Source organism: Selaginella moellendorffii, unplaced genomic scaffold (genome assembly GCF_000143415.4).
Source record: "Selaginella moellendorffii unplaced genomic scaffold, v1.0 SELMOscaffold_88, whole genome shotgun sequence".
Classification (NCBI taxonomy): domain Eukaryota; kingdom Viridiplantae; phylum Streptophyta; class Lycopodiopsida; order Selaginellales; family Selaginellaceae; genus Selaginella; species Selaginella moellendorffii.
Window position 1 is genome coordinate 601,967 of NW_003314349.1, and position 12,646 is coordinate 614,612.

The 12,646-nt window shown below is 45.8% G+C and overlaps 5 protein-coding genes across 5 annotated transcripts; 3 read left to right on the forward strand and 2 right to left on the reverse strand.

Moving 5' to 3' along the window:
- The first annotated feature begins 237 nt into the window (after positions 1-237).
- Positions 238-2,140, forward strand: LOC112341663 (pentatricopeptide repeat-containing protein At2g35030, mitochondrial-like). Its single transcript, XM_024662206.1, has 2 exons — positions 238-1,959; positions 2,054-2,140. Exons 1-2 carry the CDS (start codon positions 238-240, stop codon positions 2,138-2,140), a joined length of 1,809 nt encoding a protein of 602 aa, XP_024517974.1.
- LOC9637112 (purple acid phosphatase 15) lies at positions 2,138-5,690 on the reverse strand. The gene is made up of 9 exons (XM_024662207.1): positions 5,614-5,690; positions 4,296-4,486; positions 3,937-4,176; positions 3,690-3,875; positions 3,286-3,619; positions 2,998-3,215; positions 2,754-2,944; positions 2,410-2,700; positions 2,138-2,344 (listed from the first exon to the last, which is right to left on the reverse strand). Exons 1-9 carry the CDS (start codon positions 5,688-5,690, stop codon positions 2,198-2,200), a joined length of 1,875 nt encoding a protein of 624 aa, XP_024517975.1. The 3' UTR covers positions 2,138-2,197.
- Positions 5,691-5,735: 45 nt separating this feature from the next.
- LOC112341664 (pentatricopeptide repeat-containing protein At4g02750-like) lies at positions 5,736-7,873 on the forward strand. The gene is made up of 3 exons (XM_024662208.1): positions 5,736-6,145; positions 6,284-7,526; positions 7,571-7,873. The coding sequence occupies exons 1-3, from the start codon at positions 5,736-5,738 to the stop codon at positions 7,871-7,873; spliced, it is 1,956 nt and encodes a 651-aa protein (XP_024517976.1).
- On the reverse strand, positions 7,807-8,680 carry LOC9638028. Its single transcript, XM_002988428.2, has 4 exons — positions 8,375-8,680; positions 8,180-8,296; positions 8,050-8,114; positions 7,807-7,986 (listed from the first exon to the last, which is right to left on the reverse strand). Exons 1-4 carry the CDS (start codon positions 8,567-8,569, stop codon positions 7,884-7,886), a joined length of 480 nt encoding a protein of 159 aa, XP_002988474.2. The 5' UTR covers positions 8,570-8,680; the 3' UTR covers positions 7,807-7,883.
- A 3,076-nt stretch (positions 8,681-11,756) lies between these two features.
- Positions 11,757-12,440, forward strand: LOC112341692. The gene has a single exon (XM_024662280.1). It carries the CDS (start codon positions 11,807-11,809, stop codon positions 12,422-12,424), a length of 618 nt encoding a protein of 205 aa, XP_024518048.1. The 5' UTR covers positions 11,757-11,806; the 3' UTR covers positions 12,425-12,440.
- Positions 12,441-12,646: the final 206 nt, after the last annotated feature.

A 12,646-nucleotide genomic window follows, 5' to 3' on the forward strand; every position in this document is an offset into this window, starting at 1 on the left:
ATGTATGGCCGCCATGGTAGCATCGCTGACGCCCACGCCGTCTTTGACGAGATCCGCGAGCCCAATGTCTACTCTTGGAACATCCTCGCGCAGGCCTATCTCCTCGCCGGAAACACAAGAGAGGCGAAAGCCCTCTTCGATCAAATGCCCGTAAGGGATGCCGTGTCCTGGACCGCATTGCTTGTGACAAATGCCCAGAAAGGGCATCTTGGAAATTCCTTGGATCTTTTCCATGAAATGCCTACCAGAGATCTCGTGGCCTGGAACGCCATGATACACGCCATAGCAGAGCATGGAAGCTTGGACGAAGCATTAGCAATGTTCCAGAAAATGCCACAGTGGAACTTCTCCTCGTGGAACTCTTTGATTGCAGAATTTGCCAAGAGAGGGCATCTTGGTTCCGCAAAGGAGGCCTTCGATTCCATGCCGGCGCGCAACGATGTGTCTTGGGCGACCATGGTGGCTGCTATGGCTTCCATCGATCGCTCATTGGACGATGGCAGATCTTGCTTCCATCTCATGCCGCAGCACGATCTAGTCTCCTCCTCTGCGATGGCGGTCGCCTTTGCCCGCAATGGAGATCTCTCCCTCGCGAAGAAGATCATGGATTCCACGCCGGATCAGAGCACCGCGAGCTGGAACGCCTACCTCGAATCTCTCTCGCAGCGCGGAGATGTCACCGCAGTAGACGCGGCATTCGCAGAGATCGCCCAGCGCGATGAGATCAGCTGGACGATCCTGCTCAAGACGCATCGCGAGGATCTGGGCGAGGCAGAATCGATCCACGCGCGCATGCCGAGCTGCAATGCGGTGTCGTCCACGCTCATGATCTCGGCCTATGCGGAGCACGGGCACCTGGAAGAAGCGATTCGCGAATTCGATTGCATGCCGGATCGATCGATCGTGTCGTGGAACGCGATGATCCGGGCATTCGTGGATTGCGGCGAGAGCTTGCAGGAGGCTAAGCGCGTGTTTGATATGATGCCCACGCGAGACATTGTCTCGTGGAACTCCATAGCCCAGGCATATTCCGATCGAGGGTATCTAAGCGAGGGAAGATTCCTCTTTGCGATCATGCCAGCGTGGAATACCATCACTTGGACGGTCCTGATCTGCGCAAATGCCGAGAACGGGTATATTGAGCAAGCACGGAGAGTGTTTACTTCCGTACAAGACGAGAGCGTTGTCACGTCCACGGCGATGATCAAAGCGTACGGGATAAATGGCTGTGACGCGAAGGCTTGGAGGGTGTTCATTGAGATGAGAGAGAGAAATGTGGTGTCTTGGACTGCTTTGATTGGAGCAAATGCCTTGTGTGGTCATTTGGATGAGGCAAAGTTGGTTTTTAGCAAGATGCCTTGTTGGGATTTGGTCTCGTTCGATTGCATGCTTGGAGCTCATGCGAACCAGCTCGAGGTCGAGAAGTGTGTGGAGATCTTTGAAACTATGCCTCCCCGGAGCATCATCTCCTGGAACGCTTTGCTTGCTGCGTATGCGCTGGATAGTCTCGTGGAGCTCACCAAGTGGACGTTCTCCAAGATGCCCAAGTGGAGCATCGTGTCGTGGAACCTTGTGATGCAAATCTTTGGCCACAATGGACTGGTGGACGAAGCTCGAGCAATGTTTGAGAGCATTCCCAATCGCAACATCATGACTTGGAACGCGATTGTTGCTGCTTATGCCTCAAACGGACAGGGCCGCGTTGGGATCGAGCTTTGTACGAGGATGTTGGTCGAAGGACTCCGCCCGGACAACACCATCTTCATAAGCATCCTCTCGGCTTGCAGCCATGTCGGGCTCTTGGATCAAGGCTTGAGCTTCTTTACGTCCATGATCCGCGACTTTGATCTTACTCCAGCCAAGGAACACTACTGCTGCATGGTGGACATTCTCGGCCGTGCCGGGCAGCTAGCCAGAGCCGAGGAGCTCATCGAGACGATGCCATATCTCCCGGACGCGGTAACTTGGTGCACGCTCTTGGGAGCTTGCAAGCTTCACCAGGATGTTACTCGAGCGGATCGAGCGGCAAAGCTCGTGTTCAAGCTGGATCCAGAGAACGCCGCGTCCTACATCGCGCTGGCTTGCATCTACGCCGAGCTTCGCAGGAAAGAAGACGAGGTTGCGATACGAAAAGCCATGAGAAGAAAAGGCCTGGCAAAGCGACCGGGCGCCTCGTTTCTTTGTTTGGAATTCGAGGCTACACAGCAAGGATATCATGGCTTTTGCGATTCGGACAGACTTCCGGCCGCCTCACAATGTATATCTGATCTCCAACGTGGTTCTCGCTGAGATAAGTGTCTTGATTCCTATGCCAAGTCCAGAGTGCTCGAGTTGGGCTCTCGATCTACAATCCATGAAATGCAGATCATTAGCCGATGATCAAGCAAGATAGGCAGAGAACTCTCTTACCTCGAGGATTCCATGGCCGAAGCTGCTGTCCCGGAACGCACTCCAATCCGGTTGTCTGTCCCAGCAAAACTTTCCAGCTGCCGGACCAGATGTGAAGTTGAATCCACAGTACTCATACGGGACTCCAACGGGATCCGGCGTTGACTCGGGCTTGGGACAAGCCCCCGGATCGTCAGCGTGCTTGATCGCCATGCCTTCCCTGTTGCCGCCATCGCCGACCGTGATGAACAGCGGCGCGCACCGGTCATACTCGTAGTTGTAGACGAGATTCATGCGCTCGTAGGCGTGAACCTGTTAGTCAAACGTGTTGGTCAAAGAAAGAAAAGACAGGCTTGACTACTTACATGCCCAGAGAACACAATGTCAACTCCAAATTTGTACAAGAGATCCTCCATTGACTGCCTCATACACTCGGCTTCCCGGTAGTGGGATTTGTAACTGTTGTACCAAGGTTGATGGAACGCTACAATAAGCCATGGCGTTTCCTCCCGGTCAACGCTCATGAGGTCCTTCTCGAGCCACGCATACTGTTGACCTGGAGCAAAAGGTCAGCCGAAAGTCATCTCTAGTCAATGGTAAGTCAGTTACTTGAATTGCTGTAGTCGATGTAGCCTCCCAGCATGATAAAATGCGCTCCTCCGGCATTGAACGAGTAGTACATCTTTGTGGGCGAGCCGCTTTCGCGGTATGGAACCGCGAAGCGTGCGTTGTAGGCGACAAAGGTGTTGTTTTGGGCTTGGAGCTCGTATTCGTGATTGCCCTCGATCACCATGGTTGGAACTTTGGATCTCAGACTTTGGAGATATCTGCAAGAAAAGTTCCAAAGTTGTAGTAAGACGAAGAGCTTTGGCGATCGATTGTGAAGGAAACACTTGCCTTCCCCAGTAGTCCCACCGAGGTTGATACGTCTCGTGAATCGGCGTCTCCGGGAACGCGCACTTGTAGCACGAAGATCCTGTCCCGTTTGTGACGTAAAGATTGGCGTAGCTCAAATCGCCCAAGAACACATTCAAGTCGGGCTTGTTTCTCTGGAGGTGACAAATGGTCGAGGTTGTGTTGTACGTAAGGCCCAGATCACCAACAATCGCGATGCGCTTGGGGTAAAAGTATGGTCCTTTCGCAGGCAGTGTTGTGAACGAGTAAACAGGACTCATGGCTTTGGCAAAAGGATCTCCACATCGGTAGTAGTACGTCGTGCTGGACTTTAATCCTGTGAGAAAACCAAGATCAGTATGGTCAATCACTAGCTGATTGTTTTCAAGGAAAGGAAGAGAAAGAACCTTGCAATTTGACATGATGGATGATTCCTGATGTATAATTGTTGAGTCCCTTGTAAGGATAGAGCTGGCTATAGACCGAAGCTTTGCCAACAGCAAAGTGGTCTAGCTTGAAGATTCCATACTCAACGACGCTCTTGATGAGCGAAGGATTGAGCGGCGTCACGTCCTGTCCGACTTGAAACTCTCCTGATTCATCGAAACCACGTTAGTCGATCAAAACCCTGCAAATCTTTGCTCCATTCCATACCTGTGATCCATGACACAAACATGGAGCTGGAGTCCGTCCCTTGCGCCAAAGCGATTTGCTCGGGGTGGAATCCTGGAACGATCTTGGCGAGGCGAGGATCATTGTTGGGCAGATCATCGCTCCCGATTGGGAGGCGCTCGTCGAGAGCAACAGTCACTGGATCGAAGGGTCCGTCAGCCGTACTTGGAATCGTCCTCAGCTTGGCGAGATTTTTTGCTGGAGACAAGAGTGCCAGGAACACTACAAAAATCGTCCACCATGGACGGGACAGCAAAACCATTTTTCTTCCTTGCAGTACAACACCGTATATTTATAATTGGGCACAAAAAGGGATTTGACGAATATCCTCTAGATCCTACGAATAGCCTCTCCATCCAAACTTGGAGTGGTCTCCACCATTTCCTGGCGAATGCTTGTACGCTCCACAAGCAACGCCAGGCGCAGGAGCTGCAAAACTGTCGCTGTATTTCTTCCAGGATTCTCATCGTTCCTCGTGAGCAAGCTTTGGATTAACGCATACCATGATGGAGATGGCGGAGGGCATTCGATCCTGCCACAGCCTCCCCGATATCCATATTCGAATGCAGCACTTGCACACGCCCGGGGACGTAAGCTTATCGAGATGTATCCAAGACGATGCTACATTTTGGAATTTTAGACCGGCTTTCGGACTGACTGACAAACATGATTTACTTGAAACCCCAGCTGGCTCGAAAAATCAGCCGTTTAACGTTTGTCAAGACGCTCAAGGCAAGAGCTCAAAGCATTCCAATATAGAAAGTGATGTCAGATGTGAATGTTTTGAAGCATTTTTTATTGTACTTCTCAAGGCAAGTGATCCAAATGTCTTATGTGAGGAGTGAAATTTAGTATGAATTTTTTAAATATTAATTCAATATCTGTTTTTATCTTTGTACGTTTAAGAATGATAAATGAAATGATTCAATAGAAGAATTTTCTTGTTTTGGTGCTTCTTAAGATGGACTTTTATGCTTATTTTGGAGGATAGAGTAAAAAAGTTAAAATAATCAAATGAAATTTATTTTGGTGTTTACGTAACCATCACGGTGTTTAAGTAATAATTGTAAGAATTTCAAATGACATTTCCCCAAAGACCATGATATAAATAATTGTTGGAACTTTTGGATCTTCTCTCATAAGCAACTGTAATAAAGTTCAGGGATCTTATCTTCTAGATGGAACTCAGTAATGGACTATACTAACAAAGGATTGCAAACTAGTGTTAATTAGCAAAGGGACGGTGTGGTTTTGTAGAGTAGTGATCATCCTTATAATTCTGCTGATGGATGTTTTGCACATCTGCAAACTTGTTTTTACAAATATTTTTTTGGGAGAGTTTAGTAGGGAGTGTATTCATTTATAACTTAGAAACTCAAAAAGTGTATGGAATTGTGATGCTTTTAGAATGGATTAATTGACTAGGTACGAATACAATCTTAGTACATATTCTAATATGTTACTATGCTTTGTTTGAAGAAAAACTTGGTTTGCTTGTTTATTTTATTGATTTATATTTTTTAGTGTCCTAATAATTAATCTTATATTTTCTTTGTTTTATTGTCTTAAGACATGTATTATTATTTGCTGGCTGGTAGTATCCTTTAGATTCTACGAATATCCTCTCCATTCAAACGCGTTGACTAGGGCTGTTTCCACGCGAATGCTTGTACGCTTCGCAAACGCCAGGCGCAAGAGCTGCAAAACTGGCGCTGTATTTCTTCCAGGATTCCCATCGTTTCTCGTGAGGCAAGCTTTGGATTCACGCAGACCATGAAGCGATGGAGCGGGAGGAGGGCATTCGACTCATGCAATCCTGCCACAGCCTCGCTCGGGCGAAAGATATTCATATACGAATCCAGCACTTGCACACGCCCGGGGACGTGTTCTTCTCCAACAAGCTCATCGAGATGTATGGGCGGTGTGGATGCCCGCAGCGGGCACGCAAGATCTTCAACGCCATGGACGCCAGGAACTCTTTCACCTGGGAGCTCATGTTGGCTGCCTATGCCCGGGACCGGCAGCTCGAGAACGCGCGGGGGATTTTCGATGCCATGCCGGAGAGGCTGCTTTTCTCCTGGACTGTCATGGTATCAGCATATGCCCAATCCGGGCATCTGGACGAGGCTAAACGAGTGTTTGATGCCATGGAAACAAGGAATTTGGTGTCATGGACTTCTCTCTTGGTGGCGTACGCAGAACACGGGCGACTTAAAGAAGCTAGAAGAATTTTTGATCAAATGCCCAAGCTAGATCTTATAGCCTGGAATGCGATGATGGCTGCATATGCCCAAAACGGGCATATGCCCATCGCGAAGAAAATTTTCAGTATCATGCCTCAGAGAAACTTGATCACTTGGAGCACAATGCTTGCAGCTCTAGCGCAAGATGGTAATTCAGATCTAGCAAAAGCTTTGTTTGATGACATGCCAGAACGCAATCTCGTCTGCTGGAACACACTCCTTTCTGCATATGCCCAAAACGGGCATCTTGTTGAGGCGGCAAAGCTGTTTCATGAGATCCCACTCCGATGCTCAGTCTCCTGGAACGTAATGCTGGGTGCTTATGCCGAGCATGGTTTCGTGGAGGAAGCTCAAGAACTCTTCGCTAAAATGCCAGTTCGAAATCTGGTATCGTCAACAGCGATGCTGGGAGTTTATGCTCACAGCGGTCGTGTTGCCGAGGCCAAGGCTCTCTTTGATGGGCTTCCAGAGAGAGACATGGTGGCAAACACAGCAATTCTTTCCTCGTTTGCTGCGAATGGTTTCACGGACGAAGCCGAGCTTATGTTTGTGGAATCCATGCCACAGTGGGATGCCGTCTCGTCCAACGTGATGATCGGGCTCTACGCTTGGCACGGCCGGATCGACGATGCCAAGAGGGTCTTCGAGGACATGCCACAGAGAGACTCCAAATCGAGCGACACGATGCTGGCGGGCTTGATCCATGCTCGAGACGTCGATGCAGCAAAAGTTTTGCTCCAGGAGATGCCGCATTGGAGCTTGATCCAGGCCACCGAGATGCTCAAGCTCTTCTCGTCGGCGTCTAGATTTGACGAGGCGAAGTTGGTGTTTGATGCCATGGCCGAGCATGACTCCATCAGCGGGACTGCCATGCTTGCTGCATATACCGCTTGTGGGGATCTCGCAAACGCAAAGGAAAGCTTTGATGCTCTGCCCGAGCAAGATATTGTTTCATGGTCGGCTCTCTTATCGGCGTATGCTCGAGCAGGCCATGTAGAGGAAGCAAAGTGTGTCTTTGACACCATGCCCGAGAGGGACACAGTGGCTTGGAGTTCCATGGCGGCAGCATATGCCCAAAACGGGCATCTGTTGGAAGCTAGAGTTTTGCTCAGGGAGATGCCCGAGTGGGACATGGTGTCGTGGACGGCGGTGCTGGCCGGCTATGGGCAGAACGGGCATATCGGCGTCGCCAAGAGGATGTTCGATGGTATGCCCAGTCGTGACTCGGTAGCATGGAGCGCAATGCTGGTGGTGAGCGCTTTGAACGGGAGATTCGACCAAGTCTTTCGTGTCATGGACGAGATGGTGACGGTGGAGAGGCCGGATCCGGTGTGCTTCATCGTCCATCTCTTGGCTTGCGCTCACTTTGGAAGAGTTTACGCTGGGAGGTGCTGCTTTGTGTCGATGAGCCAGGACTATGGTCTCAACCCCGCGAAGCAGCACTTCTCGTGCATGGTGGACCTGTTGAGCCGCGGGGGATACCTGCAAGACGCGAGGGATCTGATCATCAGCATGCCTTTCGAGCCGGATGTTCTGGAGTGGAGATCGCTGCTTGGAGCTTGCAGCAGCTTCAAGCAACTCAACCATGGGACACTGGCGGCCAAGAGTGTGATGGATTTGAGTCCAAAGGACTCGGCTGGTTACGTGCTCCTGGCAAACATCTTTCAGGAGAATAGCTTACGGAGGCTAAGCCGACGGCGTGTCTTGATCGCTTGATGGTGGTGGTGGTGGCGATGGTGCTGCCACTGCCGGAGTAAGAGCTCTCCTTGCCGAGCGCAAGAGGTTTCTCCTGGAAAAAGGAAGGAAATGGTCTCCAGATGCTCGAGAAAAAACGATTTTTGGGAGCTCTCACCTCTTAACTTTCATGTAGGGGCAGGCTCGTACGATGCCTGTGTAGTCGCTCCTTTTCACCGGAACCTGGAGAGAAGGAAGATCGCACGAGTGTCTCAATCGAGAAGAGAGCGAAGTTTTTCGTAGCGAACCAGTTTCGAGAGACGCTTCCTACGCTTGGAATTCTTCTTCACCAGGAGATGCTGCTTGCCAGCCCTCCTGCGCATCAAAATGCCGCCTCCAGTCACCTTGAAACGCTTTGCCGAGGCCTTGAGAAGCAATCAAAGCAGCGTTTCTCAAGCGTTTCTCAAGTGGTTCTCTAAACAAGAAAGAGATTCGACACGGACCTTGTGAGTCTTGAGCTTGCTGACCGTGGTAGCGACGCGAGAAATGCTCTGCTGCTGCTTGATTGGAGCGAAAGAATGGTGCCTGGCCAAGCTGAGGCCCCTGAAAGCCGAGCACAGACCTCCAGCGCTAGCGGTAGTGGGAGGAGGCCTAGCGAAGACGCTGGAAGGCGAGCAAACGAAAGAGGAGGCCGCCATAACCCTATCTCCAAATGCGAGAGTATATTCCCATGCATCTTTTCAAAATGTTTCTTTTACGCTAAACCATATTACAAAAATACTCTTTCTGAAAATTTAATATAAAATTTGAGTGCCACCAACTGAAAATCTGTAAGATTTATCTTAGTCATTTAGATCTGAGCAATTGGTTGGGCTGTTGGTTATTTGAATTATGGTAATCCTTTCTTAAAGCGTCCCAATATTTAAGTTTAGTCTCTAGATACTTGACAATATTCTAAAACTATTACTAGATAGCTTTCCATAACACTATTTTAGTTTCTAAGTTATAAATGAATACATTCCCTTCCCCTTTTACCACAAGACTTGCAATTATAAAACAATCTTTCAATCTACATTCTACATCAGTTTCCCAAAAAATATTATTTGCAATGCTTTTTATGACAAGCTTCCCATTATGTTGAAGATGTGCAAAACATCCAATAACAGGCTCATAAGAATGACTACTACTCCACAAGATCACACCATCTCTTTTATTAATTAATACTAATTTGCAATCATTAGGTTGTATGGTGAGCCTGTATAACCCATTTACGGAGTTTAAACTATTTCCAGCTGGAAGATAAGATCCTGGAACTTTATTATTGTTGCTTACAAGAGAAAATCCAAAGCTCCAACAATCACTTATATCATGATCTTCAAGATAAATACTATCTGGTATTTTCAGATGATAACTATTACTATATTGTAAATCAGTTTGTAGTCTTATTAGTTCATAGGCTATTGCAAAATTCATAAATTCTGTGCGTATCTCCGCATAAAAACTTACTCTTGTTCTGTAAGAAATAACTATAGCATCAATAACTATTTGATTTCTAATAGATATAAATGCTTGTCGCACATTATATGAAGGGAAGCCAATTGGTATAGATGGATCAGCCACACAAATCCCACTCATAAAAAGTGGGGCAACGATGTGAAATGAGATTCTGACTAAGTTTCTATTTAAAGTGACTACAATAGAATTACTTCCAATTCCAAATATTCCACCATCAATATAAGTAGAATAAATATAAGTATCAATTGAATTTATAACTTCATTGAACTCCAATAAAGATATGGCATTTAATCTTGCAACAAAAATGGTTACAGGTTGAGGGGGATATGTATGTGGTGGTGGTGGTTGCTGACTAAGTATAGGTAAAATCAAAGCTAATATTTCAAAGATGAAACAAATATATAACACCATATTGAAAAATTGATCTGTCAAAAATATTTTATGCCCTTCTATGTCTATTATAGCATGCATTTTGTTAAGGAAAGTATTAATATATCTAACATTTTTATAGTCCATTTATACTTTAAAAGAATATATATTTTTAAAAATATTAATATTGATAATTAAAATTAGTCCTAAAAGTAAACTTGGGTATTTACACTAATTTTTAAATCTAGCAGAAGAACACTTCAAGTTTTTGACCAAGCATTTTTTGTTTGCTTCCTAGAATATTCAAGTATATTCTAGGATATTCTACAATTAAACTTTAATTCTTTTGTAATCTGTTTAAAGTTCTATTTAAAGTATTATATTGTTAAATAAGCACACATTAAATAAGCATAAAAGTTGTTCAAAGTCACTTTATCATATCATATCAATTTTCCCCAAAATTACAAAAATATCTTTAACATTCTTCTATGCTTTTAATTGACCTCTTTTGAAATCCTACATACTCTTTTCTTACTTCTTGAATTTGAAGCTCCCTGAGTTCCTTGGGATAAATGGTTAAATAATACATAATCCAATATCTTCTAAAGGCTAGTAAAATCCCTTTGGCTTCATGGGATTCATGCTTCCACAAGAAAGCTTATCATTTCCCATAGCAAAAATTCAAAAGATTAATAATAGATTATGATTCATTGTCATCAAAAGAAGATGAAACTATTAATGAAATACTAAAATAATAAAGAAGAAAAAATGGATTTATATTGAATACTTTGAGTACAAAGTTCTTATTTTTATAGGGTTAAAAAATTAATCTAATATAACTCTTAGTTAATCTAGAAATCTATTCTCTATGCTCCCATATACCCATTAGTTCAAATTCTATAAGTATGGGGTCATGATTAATAATATATAAAGAAATGACAAATGATTGAAATGATAAAGAGTTTAGGCTGGATATATCTAAGATTTGAGATCCAAAACTAAATTTGAGATCAAATCCAATGTAAGCAATAAAAAAGAATAACTTAAAAAATGATCTATAGAGTTTAAATATAAAAGGAAAAAGCCCATGAATAAAAATGCACCCCCTTTTCCAATTAAGATTGAGTTTGAAATTGAGCCCAAAACTAAATTTGAGATCAAGTCCAAGTCACAATTATAGAAGTTGTAGGGTGAAACCACTTATTTCCCAAAGCTCCAGAATGTGTTATGAAAATTCCTTCATAAGAAAGTTTGGGATGGAGATGCAGCTGAACATGTCACTTTTGCTATTCAGATTTACTATAGAAGTCTCGATTTTTGCAAATTGGCAGGATGTATCATTGTGATCCCGAAGAGGCAAGGCCTCCTTCCTCAAGAACGCAATCTGCCAAGCTGAAATGACCCTATTTGCTGGTCAGCCAAACATCAGTCAGCTACAAGAAAATGCTAGAAAGGTTGCCAGTGACTATTCACTTCGACAACTAGGATATTGAGCCACTTCATTCTCCATGTAGTTTTTCAATCAGATTGTCTGTGTTTTCTAACTTTCATGTTTTGATTCTTGGCGATAGTAAACTTTTTCGGAAACGAGTTTGCAGACCGAGTCCCTTTAGACTCGTAGTGTACCGACAGACACATGTTTCTCATTGAGGAAGCAGAGGTGGTGGAAGTCAATGGTATGAAATTTTATTATTGGAACCGGTTGCTGAGATGATGGCTATCAGGTAAGTGTAGAGGTAAACCGTTGTAGAAGACCCGGGTTCGATGCCGAAGGGTCCAATCAACAAGGACTTTTAGGCGAAAATCTTGCTCTTTAAGTAGCCCTTGTTCTTCACTAAAACAACTTAGACCAGTCAGTTAGGAACTCGGTTTCTCAAAGCATACGTTTCGGGTTCGATTCTGATCGATATTACAAAAGAATAAATTATTCTATCTCTCAGCTACGGTTCTAACGCTGGATCCACATTTTGGTTGGAGACTTTTGTGTCGCTGGATGAAAATTTGTGGGTCTCGCATTCCTGGTGTATCAAGTATTCTTGCTTGAGTGATTCATGGCGTGGATGGCTATGCCCACGACGGTGCTCAACAATCATCCTCCGTTACTGCTCCCCTCATTGCTTGAAGCTCTCAAGAGAACCGGCGAGGAGCGTGTCGCTGCGTTTCACTTCCCAGGCCACGGCCTCAGCGCCTCTTCGATTTCCAAGCTTCTCGGAGCTCAACTCTTCCAGTTTGATCTCCCGGAGCTGCCAGGCCTGGCCACAAGAAGCCATAGCCGAAGCGCAGCAAATGATTTCGGAGCTGGGTATTCGTGGTTCTTGGTAAACGGCTCTATGTGTGGAATTCAAGCGGCGGTGATGAGCTGCTGCAAGCGAGGAGACGTTTCAATCCTCCCCACGTTTCAGCATTCTCAGCCATGGTTCTTGCTGGAGCAATGCCTCACTATGCTCTTCCTTGTTACGAGAGGCTGCAAGATTGTAAAGCACGAGAGAATTTGCAAGTGCCTTCGAACCTTGCAAAGCTCCAGTCCGAGTTACCATCTCTTGGCCTCTCTCGATGCCGCAAGGGACCAGATGAGTTGTGCAGCAAGCGATGACCATCCAGCGTTTGATACAGCTCTGGAGCTGGCTTCCACAGCTCGACGACGCCTGAAAGAAAGCCAGAAGTTTTAGTCCTTGATAGAGAAAATATGAGCTCGGCAGCCAAAGCTGATACCATTTTTGATGAGCTTAAGGATCACCATTGGTTTGTGGGAGCTCGGAGTCGCAGGAACCCTTGCTGATGGCTTTCTGTGCGATAAATGCAAGGTGGTGTCCGAGCTTCCTCTTCTGAACTCCATAACTTTTGCTATGGCTGGCACTAGCAGCAGCGACATTGAGAAACTTATCAAAGGC

What these genes read in the sequence shown, in the direction of transcription:
- LOC112341663 (XM_024662206.1), top strand. Translation starts at nt 238, where the DNA reads ATGCCTACCAGAGATCTCGTGGCCTGGAACGCCATGATACACGCCATA. An exon ending in TGCCATATCTCCCGGACGCG is followed by an intron (nt 1,960 to 2,053) that starts GTAACTTGGTGC and finishes AGCTGGATCCAG; the next exon opens with AGAACGCCGCGTCCTACATC.
- LOC9637112 (XM_024662207.1), bottom strand. Translation starts at nt 5,690, where the DNA reads ATGGGAATCCTGGAAGAAATACAGCGCCAGTTTTGCAGCTCTTGCGCC. An exon ending in ACATTGTGTTCTCTGGGCAT is followed by an intron (nt 2,701 to 2,753) that starts GTAAGTAGTCAA and finishes TTTGACTAACAG; the next exon opens with GTTCACGCCTACGAGCGCAT. An exon ending in TCGGCCATGGAATCCTCGAG is followed by an intron (nt 2,345 to 2,409) that starts GTAAGAGAGTTC and finishes CATGGATTGTAG; the next exon opens with ATCGAGAGCCCAACTCGAGC.
- LOC112341664 (XM_024662208.1), top strand. Translation starts at nt 5,736, where the DNA reads ATGGAGCGGGAGGAGGGCATTCGACTCATGCAATCCTGCCACAGCCTC. An exon ending in TGGACTTCTCTCTTGGTGGC is followed by an intron (nt 6,146 to 6,283) that starts GTACGCAGAACA and finishes GAAAATTTTCAG; the next exon opens with TATCATGCCTCAGAGAAACT. An exon ending in CGGTGGAGAGGCCGGATCCG is followed by an intron (nt 7,527 to 7,570) that starts GTGTGCTTCATC and finishes TCACTTTGGAAG; the next exon opens with AGTTTACGCTGGGAGGTGCT.
- LOC9638028 (XM_002988428.2), bottom strand. Translation starts at nt 8,569, where the DNA reads ATGGCGGCCTCCTCTTTCGTTTGCTCGCCTTCCAGCGTCTTCGCTAGG. An exon ending in GCAAGCTCAAGACTCACAAG is followed by an intron (nt 8,297 to 8,374) that starts GTCCGTGTCGAA and finishes TTGCTTCTCAAG; the next exon opens with GCCTCGGCAAAGCGTTTCAA. An exon ending in CCCTACATGAAAGTTAAGAG is followed by an intron (nt 7,987 to 8,049) that starts GTGAGAGCTCCC and finishes TCCTTTTTCCAG; the next exon opens with GAGAAACCTCTTGCGCTCGG.
- LOC112341692 (XM_024662280.1), top strand. Translation starts at nt 11,807, where the DNA reads ATGGCGTGGATGGCTATGCCCACGACGGTGCTCAACAATCATCCTCCG.